Here is a 27,607-nt window from a genome sequence, read left to right as displayed (position 1 = left end):
ATCACCTGATTCGCAGGCCCGCGCTCAATCCACTGAGCTACGCCAGCCAGGGCTAGAAATCAAGCATCTTAATCAAAGTGAAAAAAGTGTTAAATTCTATAACTCCTCCCCAGGTTAATTTTTTGAAGTTTCATGCTGCCAATGATACTCTATTAAGCCATGCTTTTCAAACGTGAATAAGCATAAGTTTATCTGTTTAAAACGCAGACTGTGAGTCTATAGTCAGGAGTATGGCCTGAGATTTTCATTTCTAACAAGCACCTGGGTGCTGCGACTGTTCCATGACCACAGGCTGAGCAGCAAGATTATTACAAGGTGCTACATTTAAATTCTTGCATACTTTAATTGAAAAGAAACATAAAACATGTGAATATATTATGAAAACTTTGTAACAATAATAAAGCCATAATCACATTACCTGTTTTCCATAATAAAACATTGGGCATTTTAACATATCAACTAATACATATTTTAAATACTAGAAAACAATTGTTTTGATTCGCACTTTCAGAAGCAAAGACAGCTACTACTGACTAATGTAGAACCTTCTCATAAAAGCCCAATATACACCCACAATACATTTTACTCAAATAAATAATCCCCACTTAGGCAAATCAAAATTAAAGACACTTCATACGCATTCCTGTAGTGTAAGTAAGTGAACTATGCCAAGCACCGCTGCCGCGAAACAGTCAAGTTTTACAAGAAACAAAGGTTCTCATACCTATTGCTAATGCACAACACGTAAAAGGAACTCAGAAACATATTTTAATTCACATGTTCCCTCTAATGTGAGGGAAATAACTTGTCTTTATTTTTCACTCAAAAAAAAAAACACTTGAAAAATAATTTTTTCATTCACTCAGGCAAGAAAAGTTAAAAATATTTTCTCATTTACTCAAGCATAATGTTTGTAAAAGAATCAGCTTTGTTATTCCAATTTAAAAACACAAAGTAAATCAGACTTGGTTCCAATTTTTGAAACCTCAAAAATGATGTCTTTTAAATGACAGGGAGAAATACTTAGAAACTATGAGAAAGAGAACCTGACAAATTGTAGCAACAAAGTTTTGCTTAGAAAAAAGCAAAAGGTATAGGATCATATTTTGGGGTAATCTGAAAATAAATTTTATCTAATTAGACTCATACATTAAAAAAAAGTGAAGCCTATTTGAAATTGAGAGGTTACAGGAATGAGTCCTAAACGTTTTCTAGTTGTACGACTTCACCACTTTAAAATTCCTTAAATATTTCAAAAATATGCAATATGTTAAAGATAAGAAAATTATTGGACAGCAGCTCATTCAAAATTTAAAAAGTACTTTTTCCTTGCTTATAAGTTTTTCCAGCAATTAAATTATAAAAGTTGAATATTTTATTAAAACCCAATGTGTTTAAGAATTTCAAGTTAATGACAAATAATAACTGGAAAATATTTCATAGTCTATTAAGGACACTAAAAGTTATCTAAGAACAATATGTAACATAGAAACTTCTAAAACATAAGTATTTGAGAGAATCCTATTTTGAATAATCATTTTAACTTTTAATAACCATGACTCTCAGGAAATGATTCCTTTTATCCAAATGAAAACCTGCTTGTCACAGTGAACCTCCTTTCCATTTGTTCTAGTTTCAGTAAACAAGTAAGTGTCATCAGTATCCTGCACATAAAATCCTCTGCTCACTTGAAGGAAATGATCATCCCAAACTTGCTCTTCTAAAAAATAAATGAGATAAATTTCTGTAAATTTTTCCCAGGTGTCCCCTTCCTCCTTGCTCCTCTCAGGGTTAGGTCAAAGGATTTTCTTTCCATGCACAGCCAGGCCCTTCTCCATCACAGGCAGTTCCTATCAGTGTCTAGTTAGGTATGTGCAAGAACAGTCCGTGGGAAGAAGAGTCATTTGGATCCTGTTCACTCATTATCTACTAAAGTTTGTGATTTATGAGTGGCTTCTCTCTTACCATCCTCATAACTCTTCTCAACAACTTTTCTTTCTGCTGTAAAAGCTAGGCACACTTCTATCGCAACTCCCTCTTCCCTCGAAGAGGAAAAGGCTGTCTTGCTCTATCTCTAATAAAACAATAAAACTCTAAAATTTTAGGGCTGGAAGTGACCTTAGAACTTATCAGTCTAACCCCATCCTCCTTGCACAAGAAACGGAGAACCTAAATTGTTAAATAACTTTCTCAAGGCCACAGATGACTAACCAAAGCCTGCCTGCTAGGCCTCTTGCCTAAACCCAAATCTCTACGCATTTTCCCACAACTTAATCAGTTTGGGAAGAACCATACTGCAATAGGACACAAAATCTAATTGATTTTACATTTAAATAATTTCTCATTATGTTAAAATATTTTAAGAATGTTTAGTTATTGTTTTAAAATACATGAAAAACTACTAGGTAAGAAGAACACAGACTTAGAGCCTTTTGGAAAGGTTCACTTTTTGGTGAAATAACGATAACAAAAATACATTTATTTCTTACAGGGGAACCAATTTAAATCCCAATACTTGAAACCATTATAAATTGAATAAAGAAATAATCTTTTGAAACATGAGAACAAGTAGTATCTTCACCAAATTTTTTTCTTAAGGTAACTATGCTATATAGGAAGGTAAAAATAACCTTTGAACATAAATATATTTTCAAGAGATTAAACCGTACTATTTAATTTTTTTAAAAACAGAAACATGATACAGATTACAATCCACCTCCAGTGACAACTTTAATTTTCTTTTATACTGAAGTACTTTAAGAATGGGATGAGGAATTAGAGAACTTGCCAGAAGGCTGAATTTGTAGGAAGCATACTGTTTTCGCTCAGGTTATATTTTCATGGGGGAGGAAGGGAGAAGTGTTATAGTAAATCTAAATATATACAAACACCTTTATATAACATATAAATTATATAATTATAAAACTCCTGTTTTTTTGTGATTAAAAGAGAAAAAATAGAGCTTTCATTAAAATGATTAGAGATAATACAATTATTATATCCTTGACTAATAGTTTTTTTTTAAACAACTGTTTAAAAGTTTGAGAAAGTTTAGCCTTTTTCTCCTCTCTATCAAACACACACACACTTAATATGAGAGACTTTCTTCCTCTTTTGAATATTACATCAAAAGGCTCCAGATTATTTAATGATTTTGATATCTTCTTTCTAAGAATATACATTTTTCAGACATTTCTCCAAGGGGGACATACAGAAGATCCAGAGACATATGAAAAGATGTTCAATATCACTAGCTATCAGAGAGATGCAAATTAAAACCACAATGAGATACCACTTTACACCAGTCAGAATGGCCATCATAAACAAAGCAACAAACAACAAGTGTTGGAGAGGTTGTGGAGAAAAGGGGACCCTAACCCATTGTTGGTGGGGTTGCAGATTAGTAAAACTACTATGGAAAACAGTATGGAATTTTTCTCAGAAAAGTGAAAATAAACCTGCCTTTTGACCCAGCAATTCCATTGCTAGGATTATATCCTAAGAACCCTAAAACACCAATCCAAAAGAACCTATGCACCCCAATATTCATAGCAGCACAATTTACAATAGCCAAGAGTTAGAAGCAACCTAGGTGCCTGTCAGTAAGTGAACGGATCAAAAAATTATGGTACAAGGCCCTGGCTGATGTAGCTCAGTGGAATGAGCGTAGGCCTGCAAACCAAAGCATTGCTGGTTTGATTCCCAGGGCACATGACTGGGTTGCAGGCCAGGTCCCCAGTATGGGGTATGCTAGAGGCAACCAGAACACTGAGTTTCACTCCTTCCCTTTCACCCTCCCCTCCCCATCTCTCTAAAATAAATAAAATCTTAAAAAATTATGGTACATATACACAATGGAATTTTATGCAGCAGAAAGAAAGAAGGAGCTCCTACCCTTTGCAACAGCATGGATGGAAATGGAAAACATTATGCTGAGTGAAATAAGCCAGGCAGTGAAAAGACAAATACCATATTATCTCACCTTTAACAAGAAGCTAAACAACAAAACAAACAAGCAAGCAAAATATAACCAAAGACACTGAAATAGAGAACAGGCTGACAGGGACCAGAGGGGAGAGGAGAGGGAATTTCAGGGGAAAGGGGAAGAAGGGTTTACAGGAACAAGTATAAAGGACACGCGGACAACTAAGGGGGGTGGAAATGGGAGGGAGGTGGGGAGCACTGTGGGGAGGGGTGGGCTGGGATGGGAGTAAAAGACAGAAACTGTACTTGAACAACAATTAAGTGAAAAAAAAATAAACGTTGATACATTAAAAAAAGAAATGCATTTCACATATTTATTTAAAGTATGTGATAGAATTACAACACCGACAACTTTCATGATCTTTAAAAAAATATAATGCATTTTAAACAGATGGTGATGCTGAGCTCTGTCACACAAATGCTTAAATAAAAAGTATTAAAAAATATACATTTTTCAGATGATAATTTTTAGGTATAACTAGGATAAGATAAGAGAGAAAGGAAGCAAAAACTGGAGCAAGGAAAAGGATGAAAGAAAGAAAATAAAGGAGGGAGGAAGAGAGGGAAGGAGGAAATACTCATTTTTCTCTCTGTCATATTCGGGAGATGTGAGTCAAAAAGATGACACATGTTTGAAAAATTATACAGAGGCTGAAGGAAGAGACATTTTTTTGGTCTGAGAAAATAAGTTAGCTGGACAGATACTTAAGTCTTCAAATCAGGTCTAATAAATACAGGAACCAGCCAATCTTGATAATTATTTAGGCCTGAAGAGAAGATAATGGGCCTAAATAGCATGAATGACTTAAGGAAAGCACAGAAGAGAAGCAGTTAACAGTAAAGGTCGCTGAACCATGAATTGGTTGCCAACTGTGATGTCTCCAGAGGTCTTTAAAAATGGAATTTATATCCATTTGGCCACAACAGTTTAGCTATAACCCTGTCTAGTAAAGGAACAGAGCAGCTGACTTAAAGCACTTTCTACTCTATGATTTTAAGAGTATGGAAATTCAGAACCAAAGCAGGAGCACAAATATATTCTTTTTAGTTAATATCACCATAAGCTGATGAAGTACTTCATACACATAGCTCTTATGATAAACCCAGAAGATGTCAGAAATATTTAAAGAAAGCAAAATACTTGCATAATTGGCACTATATTACAATTTAAGATTGTGGTGTTTTTATACTGAGAACTCAGTTTTGGAAGATTAATGGCAATCTGAGTTTATACTTACAAGTTACATAAATGTTGAGATTTTTCACTGCTGGCTTTGGCCATACAACTATTTTAAAATGTAATGACAGAAGATTATCATGGTATTTGGGTCTAAAATAATTTAAGTATTCTAAATTCCTAGCATGACTCTATATAAGATTTCATAGTTAAACAAATTTGTCTACGGTAGACCCAATCCTACTTGTAAATATCAGAGAACAGCAGTTTTCCTGAACAAGCTACAAATGAAATTACCTCGACTAAGGAATTTTTCTGCTAGTTTTTACATATTAGTTTTCATTATTAGTAGCTAAATTCTAGTGAATCCTTAAGTTGATGTGATTTTTTTTCATTTTCATATATAGTGCTTTTTGAAGAGCAGGGCTCAGTCAACAAATATGGCAGACTAGAACTGTAAAAACCACATTCCAGCCCTGGCTGGTGTAGCTCAGTGGACTGAGCACAGGCCTGTGAAGCAAAGGGTCACTGGTTCGATTCCCACTCAGGGCACATGCCTGGGTTGCAGGCCAGTTCCCGGCAGGGGACTCACGAGAGGCAACCATACATTGATATTTCTCTGCAACTCTTTCTCCTTCCCGTCCCCTCTTTCTAAAAATAAATAAATAAAATATTTTAAAAAACACATTCCAGAAGAATATGAATGGAGTAAAAGCAGTAAGCTACAAGATTTTGGTGGAAGCACATTTTTATTAAAACAGAGGACCCCCTCAAATTTTCAAGCACCAAAGCTATCTACATTTGAACTGACAAAATCCCAGTCACTGTTATACTAGAGCAATTACATTCATAGACACTCATGAGTGATCATATCTCTCACAATTAAAAGCCCTTAGAATATTTTAATACCAAGGTATGATTTCTTTTGGGGGGAAAAGATTGAGTTTGACATAAAAGCCTGTCATTATGCCTTTCAACCTTTCAGACATTAAAATAGAGTAATTAAGAGCAGCATTTTTAGAATACATTTAATAGAGACATCAAATACTATGAACTTTTCCCCTCCACTCAAATCTCCCATTATTCCTTTATGTAGATATAGATAGTTCTGCAGATAGTTCTGGTTGTTACAACCTAAAGGGGATGGCGTTTCTGGCATCCAGAGAACAGAGGGGCTGGGATGCTGATAAACATCCTATATTTAGAAGACTCGAAGATGGCTATCCACAACAAAGAGGGATTCGGCCCAAGGTGTCAATGGTACCAGGACTGGGAAACCTTGCTGTAGATTGTCCATTCTGTCTGAGGTTTAACAGCATACTAACAAATAATTACTCTTCCCTAATACAATAAAAAGTGTCTTGCATAATCCTAAATTATCAGAGGTACTCACAGATAGTTAATATTCCTCTTTCCCAACTGCTTCTAAAAATGTGGCAACTTTACCAAAAAGTAGTTTAGCAAATGGTGCAACTTAATTATTTGCCTACTAAAGAGTCTGAGATTGAAATACAACTAACCACCAATCTAAGACAATTTGTATCACATCTAAATAGACTCTTGGGATCATATTTTTGATGGTACTACTCCCTAAATCAATTTAGAAAACTGGAAACCTAGATCTTTTCTCTCCCTCCTCCTTGAAATGCACAGTCCATTATATAATCCTGTAGCTTTTATTTTGTAACTATTTCTCCATTCCACCCACCTCTTTCTTTCTCTACTGCCACCCTCTGGCCCAGCTATTCAATAGGGCCCACAGGAACTATTGTTAGTGCTTTCACCCAGTCCAATTTCACAGCATAGCCAGAGTAATCAAGAACAAAGCACTTAAGATTATAGTGCTTTTTTGCTTAGTCTTTTAATACTGTCCTACTGCTCTTAAAAGAGAGAACAACGTCCCTAACATGGCCTTGCTGTGTAAGTCCTCAGTGTGTTCTCTATTGCCCCTCCTCCTCTGTCTCCCCACCCAGCTCCATAGGTCTTCTCTTAGTCCTTGAGGAGGTCATGCTCCATCTTACCTCCGGTTCTGCTCGTGCTGCATCTTGGGATCACCCCCTTCATCTATCTAATTATGCTTACATTACCTCTTGCCCCCCCCCCAAAAAAAAAATCAAGGAGCTACCTCTATATGTGATAATATATATTATCAGAATGACGTCTTAACCCTTTTCCCATAGCACTCCTACTCTAAAAAGACATCTGTGTGTGATTTTTCTATAAATGTCTGTTTACCAAACTAGCTTACATGCTTCATGGTAGCAAGTACTTAACCATTTTGCTTGCCAAAGTGTCTCTGGAACTTACCAAGTTGAGGACTTTATTCACATTGCAAATAGCTGTGAAAACAGTGAACAATGACAATGACCTTCCTGATGTTCCCACTGCCCAACTGAAAGAATTTTCTCTCTCCCTGGCTTGTCTACATCTCCACAAATAGACTTTTTACATTCTGCTGATACTGTAGATATTTGTGCATACTGCTTGCTCTTATTCATGAGGCTGTAATAAGCTTCATTAGGGCAGGGTCCATGCCTTGTCAGGTCACACGTCATGTGAGAAATACGAGATTGGAATTCAGGTCTGTACTGCTCTTAAAATCCTTGTTGTTTTTACTACATTGCATGACCTGTTTGTTTAAGCAAAAAAGTTAAACCTTATACTAATATAATTTTGTTTCTGAAACATTTTGGATCTATCACTTACACAAAATAACTTTCAGCAAAAATTATTTACATTTTCCCTGGCTGGTGTGGCTCAGTGGGTTTGGAACGTTGTCCTGTAACCAAAAGGTTGTGGCTTCAATTCCTGGTCAGAGTATGTGCCATCTCTGGTCTGCACATGTATGGGAGGTAACCAACTGATGTTTCTCTCACATCATTGTTTCCCTCTCGCCCTTCCTTTCTCTCTAAAAGCAATGAAACAATGGCCTGAAGTGAGGATAAAAAATTAGTTATCGACATCCATTTATGATAAGAAAAACTCTTAACAAAATGAGTACAGAAGGAACTACTTTAACTTGATAAAGACTATGTACAACAAGTCCACAGCTACCATCCTGGTCAATAATGAGAAGCTGAAAGCTTTTTCTCTACAATCAGGAACAACACAAGAAGGCCCACCTTAACCAGTATCACTGAATACAGTATTGGAAGTCCTAGCCATAGCAGTCAGTCAAAAAAATTAAAATAAAAAAAGAAAAGGCATCCAAATTGGAAAAAAAAGTAAAATTGTCACTATTTAGAGATGACATGATACTATGTATAGAAAACCCTGAAGAAGCCACCAAAAATTAATAGAATAAAAAAAATTAGTAAAGTAGCTGGATATAAAATTAATATAGAGAAATTTGTCATCTTCCAATACACTATTAACAATTGGAAGTAATTAAGACAATTCAATCCGCACATGTATCAAAATAAATAAATTTAACCAAGAGGTGAAAGACCTTACTCTGAAAACAATAGGACATTGAAGAAACAATATGAAGAGGCCACACATGAATGGAAAGATGTACCATGTTCACGAACTAGAAAGACTGATATTGTTAAAATAAACATGCTACCCAAAGAAACCCACATATTCCATACAATTGCTATCAAAATACCAATGACATTCTTCTCAGAATTAGAACAAATAATCTAAAAATGTATATGGAAAAACAAAAGACACCTAGTAATCTTGAGAAAGTAGAAAAAAGTTTTACATATTATGCTCATTATTCCAAACTATACTACAAAGCTACAATAATCAAAACATTATCATATTAACACAAAAACAGATACATAGACCAATGGAACAAAATAGGGAGCCCACAAATAAAAATCTCACTTACATGTTCAACTAATCTATGACAAAAGAGGCAAGAATATACAATGGAAGAAACAATAATCTCTTTAACAAGTGTTGGGAAAACTGCATAGAAATGTGCAAAAAGTTATATTGGACCACTCTCCTATAGCATACACAAAAATAAACTCAAAATGGATTAAACACTTAAAAATAAAGCTGGAAAGCATAAAATTCCTAAGGAAAAATGCAGGTATTAAACTATTTAACATGAATCTGAGTAGTATCTTTTTGGATATGTTGCTTTGAACAAGGAAACAAACAAAACAAAACAAAAAAGCAAAAAAAAAAAGGACTCCATCAAACTAAAAAGCCTCCAAAACATAAAAGAAATCATCAACAAAACAAACAAAGAACCTACTGAATGGGAGAACATATTTGCAATTGATATATCCAACAAGAGTTTAGTATTCAAAATACATGAGGAATTCATACAACTCTCAGTAACCACCACAAAAAATTACAGATGGCCAACAGACAGACATACAAAAAGATGCTCATCATAACTAATCATCAGGGAAATATAAATAAAAACCCAATGAGGTATCACCTCACACTAGTCAGAACAGCTACTATAAAAACAGTCAACAACTAGCATGTCAGCAAGGATATGGAGAAAAAGAAACCCTCACGTATTGTTGGTGGGGCTGCAAATTGTTGCAGCCACTATGCAAAACAGCATGGAGGTTTGTCAAAAAAACTAAAACCAGATTTACCATATCATCCAGCAATTCTACTTCTGGGTATTTATCTAAAGAAAATAAAATACTAATATGAAAATATATATGCACCCCTCTGTTCATTACAGAATTATTTATAATAGCCAAGATATGAAAGCAACCTAGGTGTCCAGTGATAGATGAGTGAGTAAAGATGTGATGATACACACACAGTAAGAAGAACATGGGAGTGCTATGCAGGGACAAAAAAGAATGACATCTTGCCATTTCCCACAATATGGATTGATCTAGTGGGTATTTTGCTAAGTGAGGCAAGTCAGACAGAGAATGACAAATTGGACAAATACCATATGATGTGGAATCAAAAACAAAACAAACAAAACGAAACCAAAACATACTCAGAAACAGAGACCAAAAGGATGGTTACCAGAGGAGAGAGAAATGGAGGAATGATTTGAAAAGGTAAATGGGAAAATAGTGAATAATACTGTTTTAAGTTTGCACAGTGACAGACAATTACTAGAATTAGAGGGGCGATATCACTGTAAGGTATAAAAATGTCAAATTACACTTGAAACTAATATAACTAATATAATATTGTATACCAACTTACAAAGTATACTTAAATTTAAATAAATAATTTATAAGCAAAATCAACAAAATGAAATGGCAACCTATTAAACAGGACAAAATATTTGCAACTCATATATTAAATAAGTAGTTAATATGCGAAATACAGAGAGAATTCCTACAACTCAACAGCTAAAAAGCAAATGATCTGATTACAAAATGGGCAGAGGACCTGCACAGATACTTTCCCCATGAAGACATACAGGTGGCCAACAGATGTATAATACGATGCTCAACTTTACCAGCTATAACAGAAATATAAATCAAACTACAAAGAGATGTCACCTCACACCTGTTCAATTGGCAACTATCAATCAGACAAGAAATAATAACTGGGAGAAGATGTGAAAAAAAAGAAATCTGTATACCGATCGTAAGAGTGTAAATTGGTACATACTACATAAAATAGTATGGAGAATCCTCAAAAACAAAACAAAACAGAACCCTGCCATATGATCCATCAATTCCACTTCTGAGCCTTCATTCAGAGAAAACGAAACACTGATCTAGAAAAGTTATGCATACCTCAATGTTTCCTGCAGCATTATTTACACTAGCCAAGTTAGGAAAACAAGTGTCCATCCATGGCCGAGTGGATAAAGAAATGTGCTATTTTATACCATGGAATATTATTTATCCATTAGAAAAACAGGAGAATCCTGCCATTTGAAACAACATGGGTAAACTGAGAGGCCATTGTGGTTAGTGAAATAAGTCAGACAGAGAAAGAGAAATCCATATGGTCTCACTTACAATGTAAAGTCAAAAAATAAACAAACTCACAGGTAGAGAGAACAGATCGGTGATTGCTTGAGCCAGAGGTGGGGTGAGGGTAAAATGAGTAAGAGGGGCAACGGTACAAACTTTCAGTTATAAAATAAGTAAGTCATAAGGATGCTGTACACAGCATGATAACTATAGTCAATACTACAGCACTGCTGGTTGGAGCAATTGTTGAGAAAAAGAAACACTCGTACATGGTTAGCTGGAATGTAAATTGGTACAGCCACTAAGGAAAACAGTATGAAAAGTTCTTTAAAAAGTATGAAGAGAGCTACCATGTGACCCAGCAATCCCTCTTCTGATTACGTACTTGAATTGTTTGAAAGCACTTATTCATAAAGATGAACCCACACCTATGTTCACTATAGCATTATTCATGATAGAAACAACTTGTCTTTCAAAGGCCGACCAGTTAAAAATATGGCACACATATATAGCACCATATTAGGCAGCCATAAAAAAGATAAAATATTGCCATTTGTGACAACACGGATGGATCTTGAGAGTGGCGTGCTAGGTGAAGTCAGAAAGAAAAGAACAAGAACCATATGATTTCACTCATACGTGAGATATAAGCAAAGCAGGAAGCAGTGAACACACTCATAGACAGAACAATGGTGTTGTGGTCTCTAGAGAATAAGGGCGTTGGGAGAGAATGGAGAGGGTAGGGGGGCAAATACATGATGATAAAGGGCACTAGGCTTTGGGTGGTGAGCACATGGTCAGTAAACAGGTAATGTATTATGGAATTAAAAGCCCTTGAAAATTACATAATGTGATTAACTGATGTTTTACCCCAATAAATTTAATTTAAAAAAAGGAAAGTTGCTAAAAGAATAAATCTTAAAGCCCTCCTCGTCAGGAAAAACACTTTTTCATAACTATATATGGTGATGGATATTAACTAGACTTATTGAGATGATCACTTTGCAATACATATAGAGTCATTACATTGTGTACCTGAAACTAGTATAATGTTATATATATTAATTATACTTTAATAAAATGGAAATTACTTAAATGTCCCATTAATGCATTAATATATTAAATTAACATGGACACATAATTATTCTGCTCATATTTGGACAGTTTTTTCCCTAATGAAAAGGTTTGGGGAAGGAAATGATCCATGCCATATTTTATTTTCTCATAGGAAAACAATATCAAAACAGCCAATATTATATCTGAACAGTTATGTGCTGCAACCTTTTAGGACAACCACTGTAAGTGTCAAATGTATGTAGTCAAATATCAACATATATGTTCACAGTTTGCTGCACAGTATAAAGATGTATCTGACCTCTATGTTCGTACCTGTAAATCTAACCGAAGCAAATGATTTGGAAGCTCCATACAATTCTTAACATTCAAAATCTCAGCACTCCAGTACAGAAATTTATTATTTAACATTTATTCCCAAGAAAACTAAATCAGGCCAAATCTATTTAATAACAACTATATTTAGTAATTTAGTACATTTGGGGAAAACATCTATATCACTGGGTCAACAAAGCCTTACCCACTGCTATGCAGATAAATAAATCAGATTGAAGCTCAGAACATAATGCAAGGCCCATGATTTACTAATGTGGTCCTGTGTCATTATTTGTCACAGAATCATCTTACGTATCCATCATTTTTTGTACCTGACTATTCTACTTATTTCTTTAAATGCTTGCTTGGCACACACATTAAGAGAGTGTTTCAAATTGTCTGTAGGTAAGCCATGTAGCGAATGCTTTTGCTTTTGAATAATTTTTAAGACTTATACCAGTGTGTTTGAAATAACTGAAAGCAACCCAAACCCTTTATGAGTAAATGAATGAAATCTCAGAGAATGTCACATCTTCAACAGTCATGAGGGTTAAAATGGCTATTTCTGAAAGGCGATAAGAATAAAAGAAGTTCTTTACCTTGTCCTTCCCACAGAAAAAAAAATAGAAAAGAACTATAGGCCATAATGCTGCTGGGTCTCAATCAAATCAAATAACATTAAAAAAAAAAAAAAAAAACCACAGCAGGAGTGGAACTCCGCATTCTATTTAGGCCCCTGGATCAGAAGAGTTAGGAGAGGGAGCCGATCTCACAAATCATTCTCTCGTTAAATTCTGTAGTGGGACTTCATTAAACCTCTTGGCTGATGGCGTTTTACTTTCAGCCAGTGTACAAAGGGCTCAGCTTGGCAATATTGATTCTTTAAGTCTCTTCACACATTGACTTCTTGGGTTTTCTTTTTACGATCACAAATCTCTTTTCCTTCCAGCCCTTCAAACTGGCTACTAATTTTTTTAAAAAAAAATCATTATTTTAACCACAAAATAAACAACAACAGCAAAATAAAAATCTGTGACAAATCCTACAAGGGAGGCTTTTTGAATAAGACTTTTTTAAAAAAGATTTTATTTATTTATCTTTGGAAGGAAAGGAAAGGAGAAAGGGAGAGAAATATCAGTGTATGGTTGCTTCTTGTGTGTCCCCTGCTGGGAACTGGCCTGCAACCCAGGCATGTGCCCTGACTGGGAATCAAACTTCGATCCTCTGGTTCACAAGCCCGAGCTCAATCCGATAAGCTACACCAGCCAGGGCTGAATAAGACTTTTGAGTTTAGCATTTAAAATAGCAATATATAGCCCTGGCTGGTTTAGCTCAGTGGATTGAGTGCGGGCCTGCGAACCAGACAAAAGCGGTTCGATTCCCAGTCAGGGCGCATGCCTGGGTTGCAGGCCAGTTCCTAGCAGGGGCCAGTTCCCAGCAGGGGATGCATAAGAAGCAACCATACATTGATGTTTCTCTTCCTCTCTCATTCTCTTCCCCTCTAAAGATAAATAAATAAAATATTTAAAAAAATAATAAAAAAAATAAAATAGCAATATATACACCAGGAGGTGGCAAATAAACATCACATTGTGATGTGTGTGTATTATATCATAATTACAATTACCAACATATTATAATTACCAATGAATATAATTGCATATACAATTATATTACTATAATATATAAACTATTATACAAACAGATATAACTATCCGCCAACCCCTGAAACACTATTTATTATAGCAATGCTGATCTTACTAGACCCCTGTGGATCCCCACCATATGTCAGGGTGAATCGTTCCCTAAAGAACTGGTCTACTCTATCTTGTCAGAGTCTGGCAAAAACGTCACAGACATAGCAAGGTTCTTAAAGACATCTAGTAAAGCTGTGGGGGTTTTATAATATGTGTTTCATCACGATGTTGATGAACTTGCAGTTCTTAACCAGGATCTCACATTGTAGTAAACCTCACTTGAACCTGCCAAAAGGCCCCCTGACACTATTAGTTTTGGCTCTGAATCAAATAACCACATTAATGGCCAGAAACAATGTACTATTATGCTGCCAGCTTTTCTGAAATCGGCAATTTAAGCAAACTGTTCCAACGAATGATTTAAATGAACTCTACATCAAAGACGGGAAATTCAGAACTGAAAGGCCCAGCTTTTTCTCTCGTTACTTCTTTTATACCTGAGTATCATACGAGCTCTGAAAAGTCATATGACTCTTGCACAAAGATTTCATACGCCGATAGGAAGCTGAACATAGCACACCCTGTGTATGGAAACCACAAATTTATAAAGGAGGCCTTCTTCCCCCCATAGCTTGTTTTTTGAATATGGGTTTATTAAATCTTATGCCCTACTACTGGCAATAAAAGCTAAAGCATGCTATCTTGTTTTACTTTTAGCTAACTTTTAATTTTACATTCTGAAATAGTTACTTAGTGACCCATAAAAAATAGAAAAAATCCACACACGCATGCAGTATGTTGCACTGTAGAAGATTACCATGTGATTCAGTTATCTTCAAAGTTGTTACTTTACATCTTAGAAAATGGTCCAAATGAACAGATGCACATTCCTTTTAATGGATTATGCCTTTCATCCAATTTCAAGACTATTAAAGTTTTAAGTTATATGGAAGTTATTACTGGGGACTATCTTAGAGCCAAATTATTTTTATCTCCAGTTAATTCAATTGTTCCAATATCTGAATTATATTTATTCAAGGAACAGTGAAGGAATTCCATACTATTGATTCTATCAGGAAATTTACCAGCACTGAACATACCAGGAGAGATAATAATTATGTTTAAAGATCAAAAGAAGTCATGCTAGTTATGAATCTGTTTAATTTTAAAAATCCTTATTTGGGTCTGAAATGCATATATATGTATGTGTGTCATATTTTTAATGAAATGCATATTTTGTGTAATATACTAAAATTATCTCTTGTTGCCTGAGGTGACTAGAATAAAAATGGACATATTTACCATGGTTACAGAAATCTTGAGAGCTGTAGTTTATTAAAAAGTATTTATTGTATGTGTATGCAAAATATTTTGGGAGATGCACAGATAACTCAGATCCTAATCCTTTCCTACAGCTACTGATGGGCAAGAAAGAGCACTGCAGACAATGAGGTCCTCATTCTGACACACACATGCCGCTGAAGTGACCTCCTCATCCCTCGCCTTTATGTCATCATTGCTTCTACTTTTATTGAGCATCTCAATGTTTCAAATAATGTACTAAACATTTCCTCTGTATGAGCTCATTTAATCCCCCAAACAATCTTATAAGCTAGACAATTTCACCCCATTTAACTGTTGGAAAAATTGAAAACCAGAAATTATTAACTTGCACATTCAGCACTTGAATCCAAGTGTGTCAGAAAGACTATCCTATTGATTCTATTTTACAAAATGTTTGGTAACAGCAGCAGCAGGAAAAAAAAAAACGTATGTCTTTAAAACACTTTCCAAAGGAATACTAAGGAGTGCCTTTCAAAGACAGATCTCAATATCAGGGAATTACGAACATAATCGCCACAAAAAAGGAAAACAATTACTAAATTCTACATTAATCAGCTATCAAAAAAATAAATTTCTATGGACAAAGTAAATATTACTAGAAATCTGAATAATTTTTAAAAGATTTTATTTTTTTATCTTTAGAGACAGTGGAAGGGAAGGAGAGAGAGAGGGAGAGAAACATCAATATGTGGTTGCCTCTCCAATGGCCCCTACTGGAGACCTGGCCCAAAACCCAGGCATGTGCCCTGAATGGGCATTGAACCCACAACCCCTTAGTTCACATGCCAGCACTCAATCCACTGAGCTACACCAGCCAGGACCGAAGGATTTTTTAATTGTTTTGGAAAAATTTATGAAAAAAATAATTATAACAACAATTCCTTTTGCATAAGCACTTTATAATCTATGAGCTACTTTTATGAGATATATTTTAGTTATTTTATTTTGTATCAATATGATGTTTGAATTATATATACATTTACTTTTTGAACAGATGAGAACACTAGAACTCACAGCAGATAAGTAACTTACTCAGGATCCCACAGCTGGTAGGGATCAGGGCAGCCCCTGATTTACACAGAAAATGATATAAGGATGTACTGTCACAAGCAAGGGCACTAGGAAGGCAAAGAGAACAAAGTGAGCCTCTAAAGAATTCACAGTCAAGTGGGGGCAGATACTGAAATGCAGTAAGAATGGTGGTAATATCCAGTGAGTATATGCATGGGGAAATCTGTTACACTAGTGTAGCGACTATCTGTGAAGTTTCTTCTTTTTTTTTAAAACTGTTTTTTAAAGCAGATTTTTAGAGAAAAAGAGAAACAGCTAGATGAAACATCAATCTGTTGTTCCACTTATTTATGCATTCATTGGTTGATTCTTATATGTGTCTTAACCAGGGATCAAACCCACAACCTGAGTGTTATCAGGATGATGCTCTAGCCGACTGAGCTACCTGGCAAAGCTTCTTCAAGGATTATTTCCTGATCAGAGTCCAAGGATAGGAGTAATTAGTAAGTAGAAGATGGGCCAGGACATTTTAGACCAACGGACCAACAAACAAAAGCCCAGAGGAAAGCCACACAGTATGTGCACAGAAGAATACATAAACAATGCAGTGATCTTAGACTGAAAGGGAGGGGTAGCAAGAGAAAAGGCTAAGCGGCCAGGCAGAGCACTATTAAGTATTTTAGAAGGTTTTCTGGAGCGATGAGAACCATGATAATTTTTTGGTGGATAAAATTAATATAACTAGATTTGTGTTTTAGGTTGATGAAACTGTTGTGTGGAGAATGGGGCAAGATAGAGGCAAGGAAACTTGTTAGAGGTTAACCATTTCACTGTGAGAGAGAGGAGGCCTGGATTAAAGCAATAGTAAGAAGGTGAGAGAGTTGAGAAATACTGAAAAGGCAAAATAAGTAGGATTTCGTGATGACTGTCATACGAGAATGAACAGGGTAAAGCATGACTCCACCACCACCCAAGCTATCTACTGACGCCTAACTGCAGGTTACAGTGCTTTCAATTGAATGTGGAAGATAAGAGCATGTGGCCTCTGATGCTGAGTCTTCTCCCATTTTCACTGCCTCACCATTATTTCCTGTGAATAAATAGTCACACTCTGCTCAGTAGAAACTTAAAAGCTTAGACAGACACCTGATAGCCGCTTCTTGTTTCACTGAAAAGCATTTTTCGCTGAAAAGTTGTATTCTAACTACCGTGCACTTCTGAGTTTATTCGGACACTACACAGGAGTCAGCAAAGCTTCTTGTCTGAAGCATAAGGTTCACTAGCAGTGAGGAGAGAGGCCCTAGAAAACATCCCATTAGTAGTAACTAAGTCAGCCCGAAGACAGAAGGAGTCCTTTTTCTCTACCACTGTGCCTCCCTGGTCTCACGGCAATCTAAGACTTTAAGGCTCCCTCCCAGAAGCTGTCAGAGGCTAATCAATCCTGATGAGGGAAGGCTCTTTCCTTCACTGTACTGTGACATAAATACTGATGGGAAACCTCCGACGAAAACAGCAATTCTTCAAAACGGAAGACAATGCACAACCTTCAGATCTTGCATTTGAATATTCATTTGAATATCATATTTTATAATTTAAAAAGTAAAGCAAACGAAACCGAGGGAATAGAGTCATTTTACATCATGGAAACAATGGGCAAGGGCAGAGGAGACAAAGGCTGGGGTTTCTCCGAAATCCTACTGGTCTGGTAGCAGAGCATCACCTGGTTCAGAGGCGTTGGCATCTGCCTTTTCTTTTAATAGAGTGGTTGCTGAAAGGGCAGAAAGGCAACTGTTTCCTGAGCTACAAACAATAACCGTCGCTGGGAAGGGCCTTCGGAGGAGTGCAGTGGGGTGTGAACTTAGGTCTCAATGACCAGCGTCCAGGGTCTGACTGGCCCTGCAGTCAGGGCTAAAGGGAAACGGGAGGACTCAATGTCTCTGCGTTCCTACTGACAGAGAGATAGACAGAAATGGGATTAAATTTTCTTAATGGTTCAACTCAGTGAAGATAACATGTGATTGCTCCAGGAGCGGCTGGTGTGTGGAAGTCCGTTTTCAGTTTGGTTTCCTGTGACAGACACGGCAATGGGAACATGATCACTCTGGTGATAGAGGGACGCAAATTTACTCTGGAAATGAAATTTTAACAGTAATAAGAGCTGCTTTATCTGTAAAATTGCAAAGGGAGTGGAAAGATTAATAACGCCATCTAGTTTGCCTTGTTTAAACACTGAGTATCACTGAAGCAAAGAGTCATCAGAATTCTTAGAGGCAGACAGCAAATTAGGAAATGGGAGAATTTAGAGTTTAAACTGTATATAGCCTTATCTTCTATCTTTCTTTTGGGATATCACTCCTCAAAAATGGAATTATTTTAAAAACTATCAACATTTTAATTTATTTATAAATAAGTATTTATACATACTTACAAATAAGTATTTATTAAGTGAAATTACTTTTTAAACTGTCAACATTTTTATTTATTTATAAATACTTATAAGTATAAATATTTATCAATACTTATAAATAAGTATTTATTTATAAATAAATAATTACTAATTTAAAGGTTTTGTTACAAATAATATAGTAAATAAAAATATTTGTCTTCCTTTATTTTTCTTTTAGTTGCTTTGAAGTTATATCCATTACGCTTTTCTTAAAGGCTGCCTTTAGCCAAAGGGGAAAAAAAACACCATGAGTTGGTTCAAAAATAAAAACAAGTAAAAAATTTAGGTTGGCTATTCTGTGATTCAAAGAACTCTGAGGCGCACATGGCAAGCATTTAACAAAGGTCTAATAGGTATAGGTTAAGATAGTAAAATGTAAAACAAACCTGCTAGCATTCTGGGAACACCAAGTGGAAGTTCACAAAGAAAATTCTTGAGGAAGTATGTGAATGTTACACGTATGGAGAAAAAATCAGGGTAGACACTGAGTATAAATGCAACACCACCCATGGGTTAAATTTATAAGTGATAAGTCTTTGATTATTCCAGAATATAATAGAATATCAAGTTCAGGTTCAATGAATTGTCTGATTAACTGGGAGTTAAACAGAAACAATTTTTCTGTTGTAATCATTCTAAACAGCATTACATCACCATATTTTATTGGTCATGTAATAGACATTAATTATTTTTCAACAGTTCAAATTACTGCACAGTCTGTGAGGCTCATTCTAACAGCTTCCATAATGCACCAGAACTGACATGCAAATTGAAGGAATCTGGATTTTATTTTTTTGGCTAAAAACTTACAGTGGCCTGGATGTACATATTTTTGATCAGAAGCTTCCCAATAGTGTCATAATTTACCTCTTTTCCAAGTGAAATAAGTCTATATTATAATTAATGAATATTTTAAGTTGGCTCAGTGGCTTCTGCATTCTGCTTCCCAATAAAAGGTAATCCAAACACTGTTATGTGAGATGCATATATGGCTTTGGTTTTAGGGTCATGTGACAGAGTACTTAATTGAAACTTTCAAGTCGTCAGTAAGGAGAAGAAGTTTGAAGTTTTTGAGGATATTTGCTCATGAATAATCTTACTAGTCTCAGAATGAATTACCAGGAAATACCCCTAATTTAGAGAAAGATAACATGAAATGCTGAGAATCCACATAAGCGGAAAACAGTCATTCTTAGAGACAAGACCATCAGAGTAGGGTTCGAATATCCTCTGATGAACGCTTTTCCATAGCAAGAGCACTGCAGTGCACATAGAATACAACAGTTTTGAGTCACTTCTATTCCCAAATGGTCATAATTTTCATTCACTTATCTAGTTCTTTTGTAAAACTTCAACATATGTCTAGCACAAGCTTTGATGGCACTAACAAGATCCAGCACTGGATTTACTACAAAAGTCAATACAGTTTATTTTTAAGATTTTATTTATTTTTAGAGGGAGCGGAAGGGAAAGAGGAAGAGAGGGAGAGAAACATTGGTCAGTGACTCTGTATGCACCCTGACCAGGGACTGAACCCACAATGTAGGAATGTGCCCTGATGGGAAATCAAAACGGGCAACCTTTTGCCTGTGGGACAAAGCCCCACCAACTGAGACACAACGGTCAGGTCAAAAGCCAAAAAGGTGTTTTTTAATGAAAATGTAGTAATTTATATTTGAAAGTTTTCTGTAGTGTTACATAACACTTATGAATATATTAGTATTGAAGATTCCTCAGTTACAATAGCAGAGAAAAATTACCTGTCTAGAGTAAGGTGAACATTACTATTTTCTTATGAAATAACCAATCATTATTAAAATTAAGCAATAAAGCTATCAATAATAACACTAATATGAATATAATGTTCTTCATGTATAAAATATGTACTCTGTAACAGATAATGTTAAACATTTCATGTAGTTTAACTCAATCATCACAAAAATGCTGTGAAGTTTGCTTTACTATACTCATTTTATACACTAGGAAACTGAGTCCCGGGGAGTGTAAATAATCTTACAGTTGGCAAACGACAGAGGCCGGAGAGCTCAACTAAATTCTGTCTGACTCCAAAGTCCATGACCTTATTTACACAATTCTCTGTAACATACTTTTTCCAGTCCTGGCAACCGTCAAACTTTAAAGAAATGTTTTTAAGCCATTTATTATTTCTATCAATTCATCAGGGAACTTTTCCTCAGTGCAAAGATTCATGAACTTGATTGTTTTCAAAAGTAATAAAAACAAATTTTTGCACCCCAATTCAGATCTGCTAAATCAGGTGCTCCAGAAGCAGGCTAGATAATCTGTACATTTAAATAGCTTCTGATAAGTTTAGGAAACTCAGCCTAGTCCTAGCTTTTATTCTGTTTCCTCTCAAACACAGACCACCAGGCAGGCAGGCAGGCATCACAGATGCAATCTATTCAAATTTGATCCATCTGAACCTACTCTTGATGCTCAGGAGCAAAGCCACTAGAAACTGCTAGAATTTCCTCTAGGACACCCCCACATCCCTAAGATATTTCTACCACTCAAGCAGAAGGTTCACGTCCATATTCATTTCACTTTGTAACAAACACTTATTAGATAAACTGCCTACTTGATGCCCACTACCATGCTAAGCACTGTGAACAGCACACAAGTAGAAAAAAAATACTTAGAGTTAATCAAGGAATGTTTAAGGCAGGAATGTTTGAGGATATACATACAGATAGCGTATCCAGAAAAAGCAGAATTGGGATTTCAAGGAAAACATATAGAAAAAAGAAAGTAATTCTCAAATTAAGTTATTTTTTAAATGTTAGAACATATCGTGTCTTTACTGAAGGTGAAAATCACAGTGACCTTTATTTAAGAGATGTGTTTCCTATAACTTCTGTCTGGAGAGCACAGCTTTATTGTACAGCATCAATTCTCAAAATTAAATATTCACTGTATGAGAAATGAGCAAAAGGAAGAGTATTTCTAATTTCATATTGACTCCCACAGCCCATTCTCAAAATGAACCAAAAGTAAAACACAGAAATAAAAAACTACACTACTAAATTTCTTACTATAATTGTTTCCTGCTATCAAATTTACTCATTTCTGATTAGTTTCCTTTGTAGTACCTATTATTTTTCTACATTCAATCTCAAATGAAGAAAAACGATACAACGTCTTGAGTTTCCTTTAAAAAGTTACCTCTTTTATTTTTCTTAGTTACTTTTATGGTCTGGAATCATACTGCTTTCTTTGGTGTGTTATATGTATTATTCCAGCATGTTAAAGATACTTTAACAGTGATCTTAATATGCACATTTTAATAGTTCAATCAAATACCTTCTCAACAATATACTAATCTCCCGTAAGTTTATAGAAAGCAATGCAGCTGAAATAAGAACAAAATTCTTCAAGTAGTTTCTGGATTTGATCACTTGTACACATTTTCCATTGAAATGAGAGCCTAAGGAACAAGGATTCCATATAGAAAATTTAAGGCTGAATTAGCTTTAAAAATGAGTTTAAAATTGCAGGGGGGGGGACACCTCTATTTTGATTTCAATGTCTAATGTAGACACAGCAAAAAAGGCTATTCTTTATAAAAGCATCAGACTCCCGAGGTAAAGAACTATAAAACATAAAATGAAACACTACATACACCTCTCTGACTAATGTGATGGACAATCAACCTTCCTGTCACAACTGCCTGGAGACAGACACACCTTTTCATGTCTCCTATTCATCCTGCGCTACCTTCACTGCCTCTGGAGGGCTTTTGAACTTGGATTTGACATCTCTTAAATATATGCTTTCTCTAAATGTGAAGGGGTTTTCTTTTCTTACAGTGTTAGCCTTACGTGGAGTTCAAGTCTAACTCAGATTAAAGAGAAGTAGTCTAGTTCTTAGAAATTCAATGTTTGTTCTCGATCCTTTCTTTTTTATCTTTTGTTTTTATGAGGTTCAGCTAAAAACCCCAAAGTGGGACATAATGGCTTTAAAGACAAGAAGGAAATACTCTTTATTCTTTTTTTCTACTGTTAAAAAGCCCACAAGGCTCTTTTGTAGAAAGCCCACAGTAGAAGCACTCCCTCAAAAGCCACCTTTTTCTTCCTAATAGCCTTAGAGGAGACTGTTGAGAAAAGATGACAGCACCCAGTACAGCTAATGTCAGACCAAGGAACAAGCTAAGTGGTTCATGGCCAAGATCCCTGTTTACTCTATATACTTACAAAAGTCAGAATTTTTTTCACCAACAAAATGTTTAAAGGTCACTGTCTCTCAAATGCCACAATAAATTGTGTCCTTTCTCAAATGGGAAAAAATGAGAGAAAATTCTCAGATGAGACACTGTAAAATGTAATTATGGAGAAAGGAGAAAAGGGATTATAAGAATGAAAAACATATGGATTAAGGAATACAAAGAAGATGACAGAATCATTTCTGCACATCAGTTTAAGACATCACTCTGACACTCATAAACTCATGGCCATAGAATATGGAATCCACTTTTGGCTCCTATGAGACTAAATAATAAGTCCTTATCAAAATCAGCAGAGTGGAAATAAATAATTCATTCACTGAGTGTGTGTTATGTCACAGACACTGTGTGCACAGAAAAAGACTGCAAAAGTCCCTTGGCTGTGGGTGGATCTTGCATTCTGGAGGGAATGGAATCTTTTCATTTTTGTTTTCCAGATTACACAGATCCTTGAAAGTGCATGACCTGAAGGGATAGTAGATTTGTTTGCATTAAAAGATAAAGTTTTTGGCAATAGCTGTCATTTAATGAAGAAATTAGAAGGGCTCTATGTTTGCAGACCCAGAGGTTCCAGCACGTTCTCCTCCTTTACTTGACCAAGACAGAACGCTCCGTAATTTTGAAGATTTAATTCAATTTTCTGGAACAAATGCCTATGAGCATTTGTTCCAGGAAATGCTTATAGGCATTTGTTCCCATAGGCAAAACATCAATTTCCTTAAAATATTCCTAGCGCTATTTAAAGCCTCTCTTCAATATAGACTAGGACAATCAATGATATTTTCTTCAAATATTAGCATGCTTTTTCATATAAAACAAGCACAGCAAACTGTTCCCAACACCTTACCTTGGACAGTCAAAGTAGCTGATGCTTCAGCTTTTCCAACCATATTTTCTGCAACACAAGTATATGACCCCATGTCACCAGCCATCACTTTCCGAATTTTCAAGGTATGATCATCTCTGATTTCATATCTAGTGGCATAACAAAAGACAATTAAGTGACTCTCTATTTGAAAAGTCTTCATCATTACAAATAAGACACGTTTGGGCATGAAATCACACCCAACATTTGTTTCAGAAAATTTAAAACACTAGGAGGAAAAATGTGGCATTCCTCTATACCAGCAAGCACATAGAAAAGAGCTTCCATTTAAATTTATGTGGGCTAAAATATTGAACCACATTTAAAAAATATTTTTGGAAACATTTGGAACTTATTTTTTTCATTCCTTCAAGCTACTGTATTCACATTAAGGTCAAAAGATAGTGACCATTCAATTTTTATATACCAGGCAGAAAGAGTTTTATAGATTTTTATCTTTTAAAATTCTTATAACCATTGTAGGAAGTATTAGGCTCAAATCTACTTTGCACAGGAGAAATCCCAGGCGGAGGAGGGAAGGTAACAGGCTGGAGCTGGTCCTCAGCTAGGTCAGTGGCATAGTCACCTGAACTCAGACAGACACATTCTAGAGACCCTTCCCTCGCCTCACTTCTCTCCCCGTAAGTGCTGGGTTCCCCCTGAAGTTTCACTTTAAGCCCTCTTTTACTCTTTGTAATATCCCTGAATTATATTACCTACCACAGTTTATATACTGATTGACCACCCAAACGTTTTCAATGCATATTTCATCTAAGCTCCAAATAATCCCAACTGATTAATAATTAAATACCATATCTCTCGGGTACCTAATATTCAGTGTTAAAGAGAAGTTTCTTTCCTTACCCTATCACATAAACAAACTTCTCCTAACACAAGCTACCCATCTTTCTTCACCAGCACCTTATATCTAACAAATCATCTAATTCTCAATTTACTTTCAGAAATTCCTTGTCACTATGGACTCCTCTCTCCCCATCATCTCCCAGTGCAGGCAAATTCATGTCACTTATATGAGTGACAGTGGCGACCCTGACCCTAGCCCCTCCCCACATGAATGTAATATCACTTCTTATCACACACCTTACATACTAGCCATGCTAAACTTCCTACCATTCAGAACATGTACTGCTCTTCCTCAGCTTTTCATGTATGCTGTGATGTCTCTTTTGCTGGAATACTCTTCTCCTCTTTCTTGCTTATCAAATTGATGTATTTTTCCCACAGCATAGCTGGCAGGTCACTTCCCTTTGATAACTCCCTCCTAACTTACTTCTCTCAATGGTCTAATTTTTACGTGACCAAAGGGTTTGGTGCATTCTTGTGTATCTATACATGTCCTCCCCTGTGAGCTCTTGAGGGCAGAAAATATATCTAAGCCACTACTGTAACCCCCAAACCTAGCAGGGGCTCGATGCAGGCACACGGAAGGAATGGACACATCGGCGAAGGAAGACAGCATCTGAACGCTTCATCTCATTGTCTCGCTTCCTGAGGCTGGGAGTATATCTCTGCTCCTAGACAGTTTAAGGACTTGACAGATACCAAGGAACTCTGACTTCTTCTATTACTCCTTGGTGATGCTGTAGACAAAGAAAAGGCAGCCTGCTTTTTCACTGGTTCCTAGCTATATTATTAATGCCATACCTTCCTTCCTTACCCTATCAACTCTCATATAAGCAATTGATATTAATTGCGGTCTGGTTGAACATAAGAGAAACTTGGGCGGGCCAGGGTCATCGATGTATAGTTCTTATCTGAAATCCTGAGAGAAAGCATGGCAGCCTGATTCTAATCATCTCTAGATGTGAGATGTGCCTGGCCCCTCACCACGAAGTCCAGGAGAGTTGAGTATTGTAATAACACACATGTGAACCATGTTCTGTTGGGAAGGTCTCAGTGGATTAATCACATCATTAACTTCTGATCTATACCTGGATTTGGGCAGTTCTCCATCATCTTTCCTCCACCGCACCGTAGGCACAGGGTCGCCTCGGGCCTCACATTTGAATTCCGCACTGTCATCCACGGTTACAGCCAAGTTACTAGGTCTCTTCACAAATGATGGTCTCTCTAAAATTAGAAAAAGCCTTCTCAAAATAACAAAAAGATGAACTAAAAAGATTTTATATGTTCAGTCAGAATAGATTTATAATTTAAAATCCTATTTAGAAAATTAGCCCAATCTGGGCAGCATGGCTCAGGGCGTCCCCATAAGCCAAAAGGTCGCGAGTTCTACCTTCAGTCAGGGCACATGCCTAGGTTGCAGGCTTGGTCGCCCATCAGCTGCATTTGAGAGGCAACTGACTGATGTTTCTCTCTCCCTTTCTCTCCTTCCCTTTCCCGCTCTCTAAAATTAATAAACATGCCCTCAAGTGAGGATATAAAAAAAAAGAAAAAGAGAAAATTATTCCACATAGTTTCCTACTCGTAGAAACTCCTCCCTATGTTTAGTGCTTTGTCCCAGTTTTGCCCCCATGTCTTAGATGCTGTGTCTCAGGCTGCTTTACTTACTCCTTCTCTCCTCTTCCCACATCCCAGGAGTGCTGCTTACCCTTCTTTAAAAAGGTTGCTTCTTTCTCCCTTGTACAAAGATACTAAATAATAATACACGATGAGCTTTACCGTGAGCAGGTTAGGTAAAACGGCACTTACCTAAGACAGTGAGCTCTGCTACTTCACTCTCACGCTCCCCAACCATGTTGGTACCGACACAAACATATTTTCCAGCGTCACTTTTGCGGGTGTAAGTAATCATAAGCTTTCCTCCTCGTATCTTAAAAAAAAGTTTCACAGGCACACTATTAAAATTGCTTAGCTGTGTTTTTACATCAGAGAGAGAAGTCTACCTTCTAAGCATACAAAGCAAAATTATATAAAAAAGCCAATGTGTAGTACTTGCTATATTTACAGGTAGTAACTTGAAACTGAATTTATTCCAAAGGCACAATATAAGAGGCAAAACTTTTCTACTTGCCTACATTTCTAGTAAAGTTACCTTATTTTACATAATGAGAAATTTGTATTTCTGAACCGGCCTTCTTCTTATTAAATGAAAACCAAAAAATTGTGTGAATAATGTGGTTAGCACGTAGAAAAAAGAAAAGGAAAATTCTTAAAACCTTATGACTATAGTTTATATGGAAGTACATATTAGCTGTAAATGATTTTAAGAAAGCACATTCTAATATTATAACATGTGGAAATAAAAGTGTCTCTAATTATTAATTTTTCATAGTTGCTTTGAAGGAATATATCCTAATTGCCCAAACACTGCAGAATCTGGCATTTAAAAAACATAGGCCTTGCTGGTGCCCACACAGGTTCTTGGGGACTTAGGAGGTGGAGACTAAACTGATACCAATAAATCATCTGGAGAGTCATTCTGGTACACTCTTGAACATTTAATTACTTGAACAAGAATTAATTACAAATGTAAACAGACTTCCAGTACAATAAGTAAGCTGAAGCTAACCATGAATCAAGACCAGGATGTGGAAACTGAACTATCTTTACTTAATTTAATATCCTTTTGGTGGGGAGCTAACTTCAATTACCCGTGAATATCT

At 36.0% G+C, this 27,607-nt stretch overlaps 1 protein-coding gene across 6 annotated transcripts in view; it reads right to left on the bottom strand.

The window, feature by feature from the left end:
* The window catches only part of ROBO1 (roundabout guidance receptor 1), a 414,052-nt gene that overhangs the window by 88,975 nt on the left and 297,470 nt on the right, over positions 1–27,607 (bottom strand). For all 6 annotated transcript variants that reach the window (XM_037059025.1, XM_037059024.1, XM_037059028.1 and 3 more), the window contains exons 4-6: positions 26,694–26,814; positions 25,973–26,111; positions 24,003–24,130 (exon numbers count right to left, since the gene is read on the bottom strand). In XM_037059025.1, coding sequence (XP_036914920.1) covers positions 24,003–24,130; positions 25,973–26,111; positions 26,694–26,814 — 388 coding nt within the window. The remainder of the gene's footprint in view (positions 1–24,002; positions 24,131–25,972; positions 26,112–26,693; positions 26,815–27,607) is intronic.

This window comes from Sturnira hondurensis, unplaced genomic scaffold (assembly GCF_014824575.4).
Source record: "Sturnira hondurensis isolate 20B ecotype Veracruz unplaced genomic scaffold, ASM1482457v3 Scaffold0010428, whole genome shotgun sequence".
NCBI lineage: Eukaryota > Metazoa > Chordata > Mammalia > Chiroptera > Phyllostomidae > Sturnira > Sturnira hondurensis.
The sequence above is the reverse complement of the archived record's forward strand: the minus strand, read 5'-3'. Positions and strand labels throughout refer to the sequence as shown.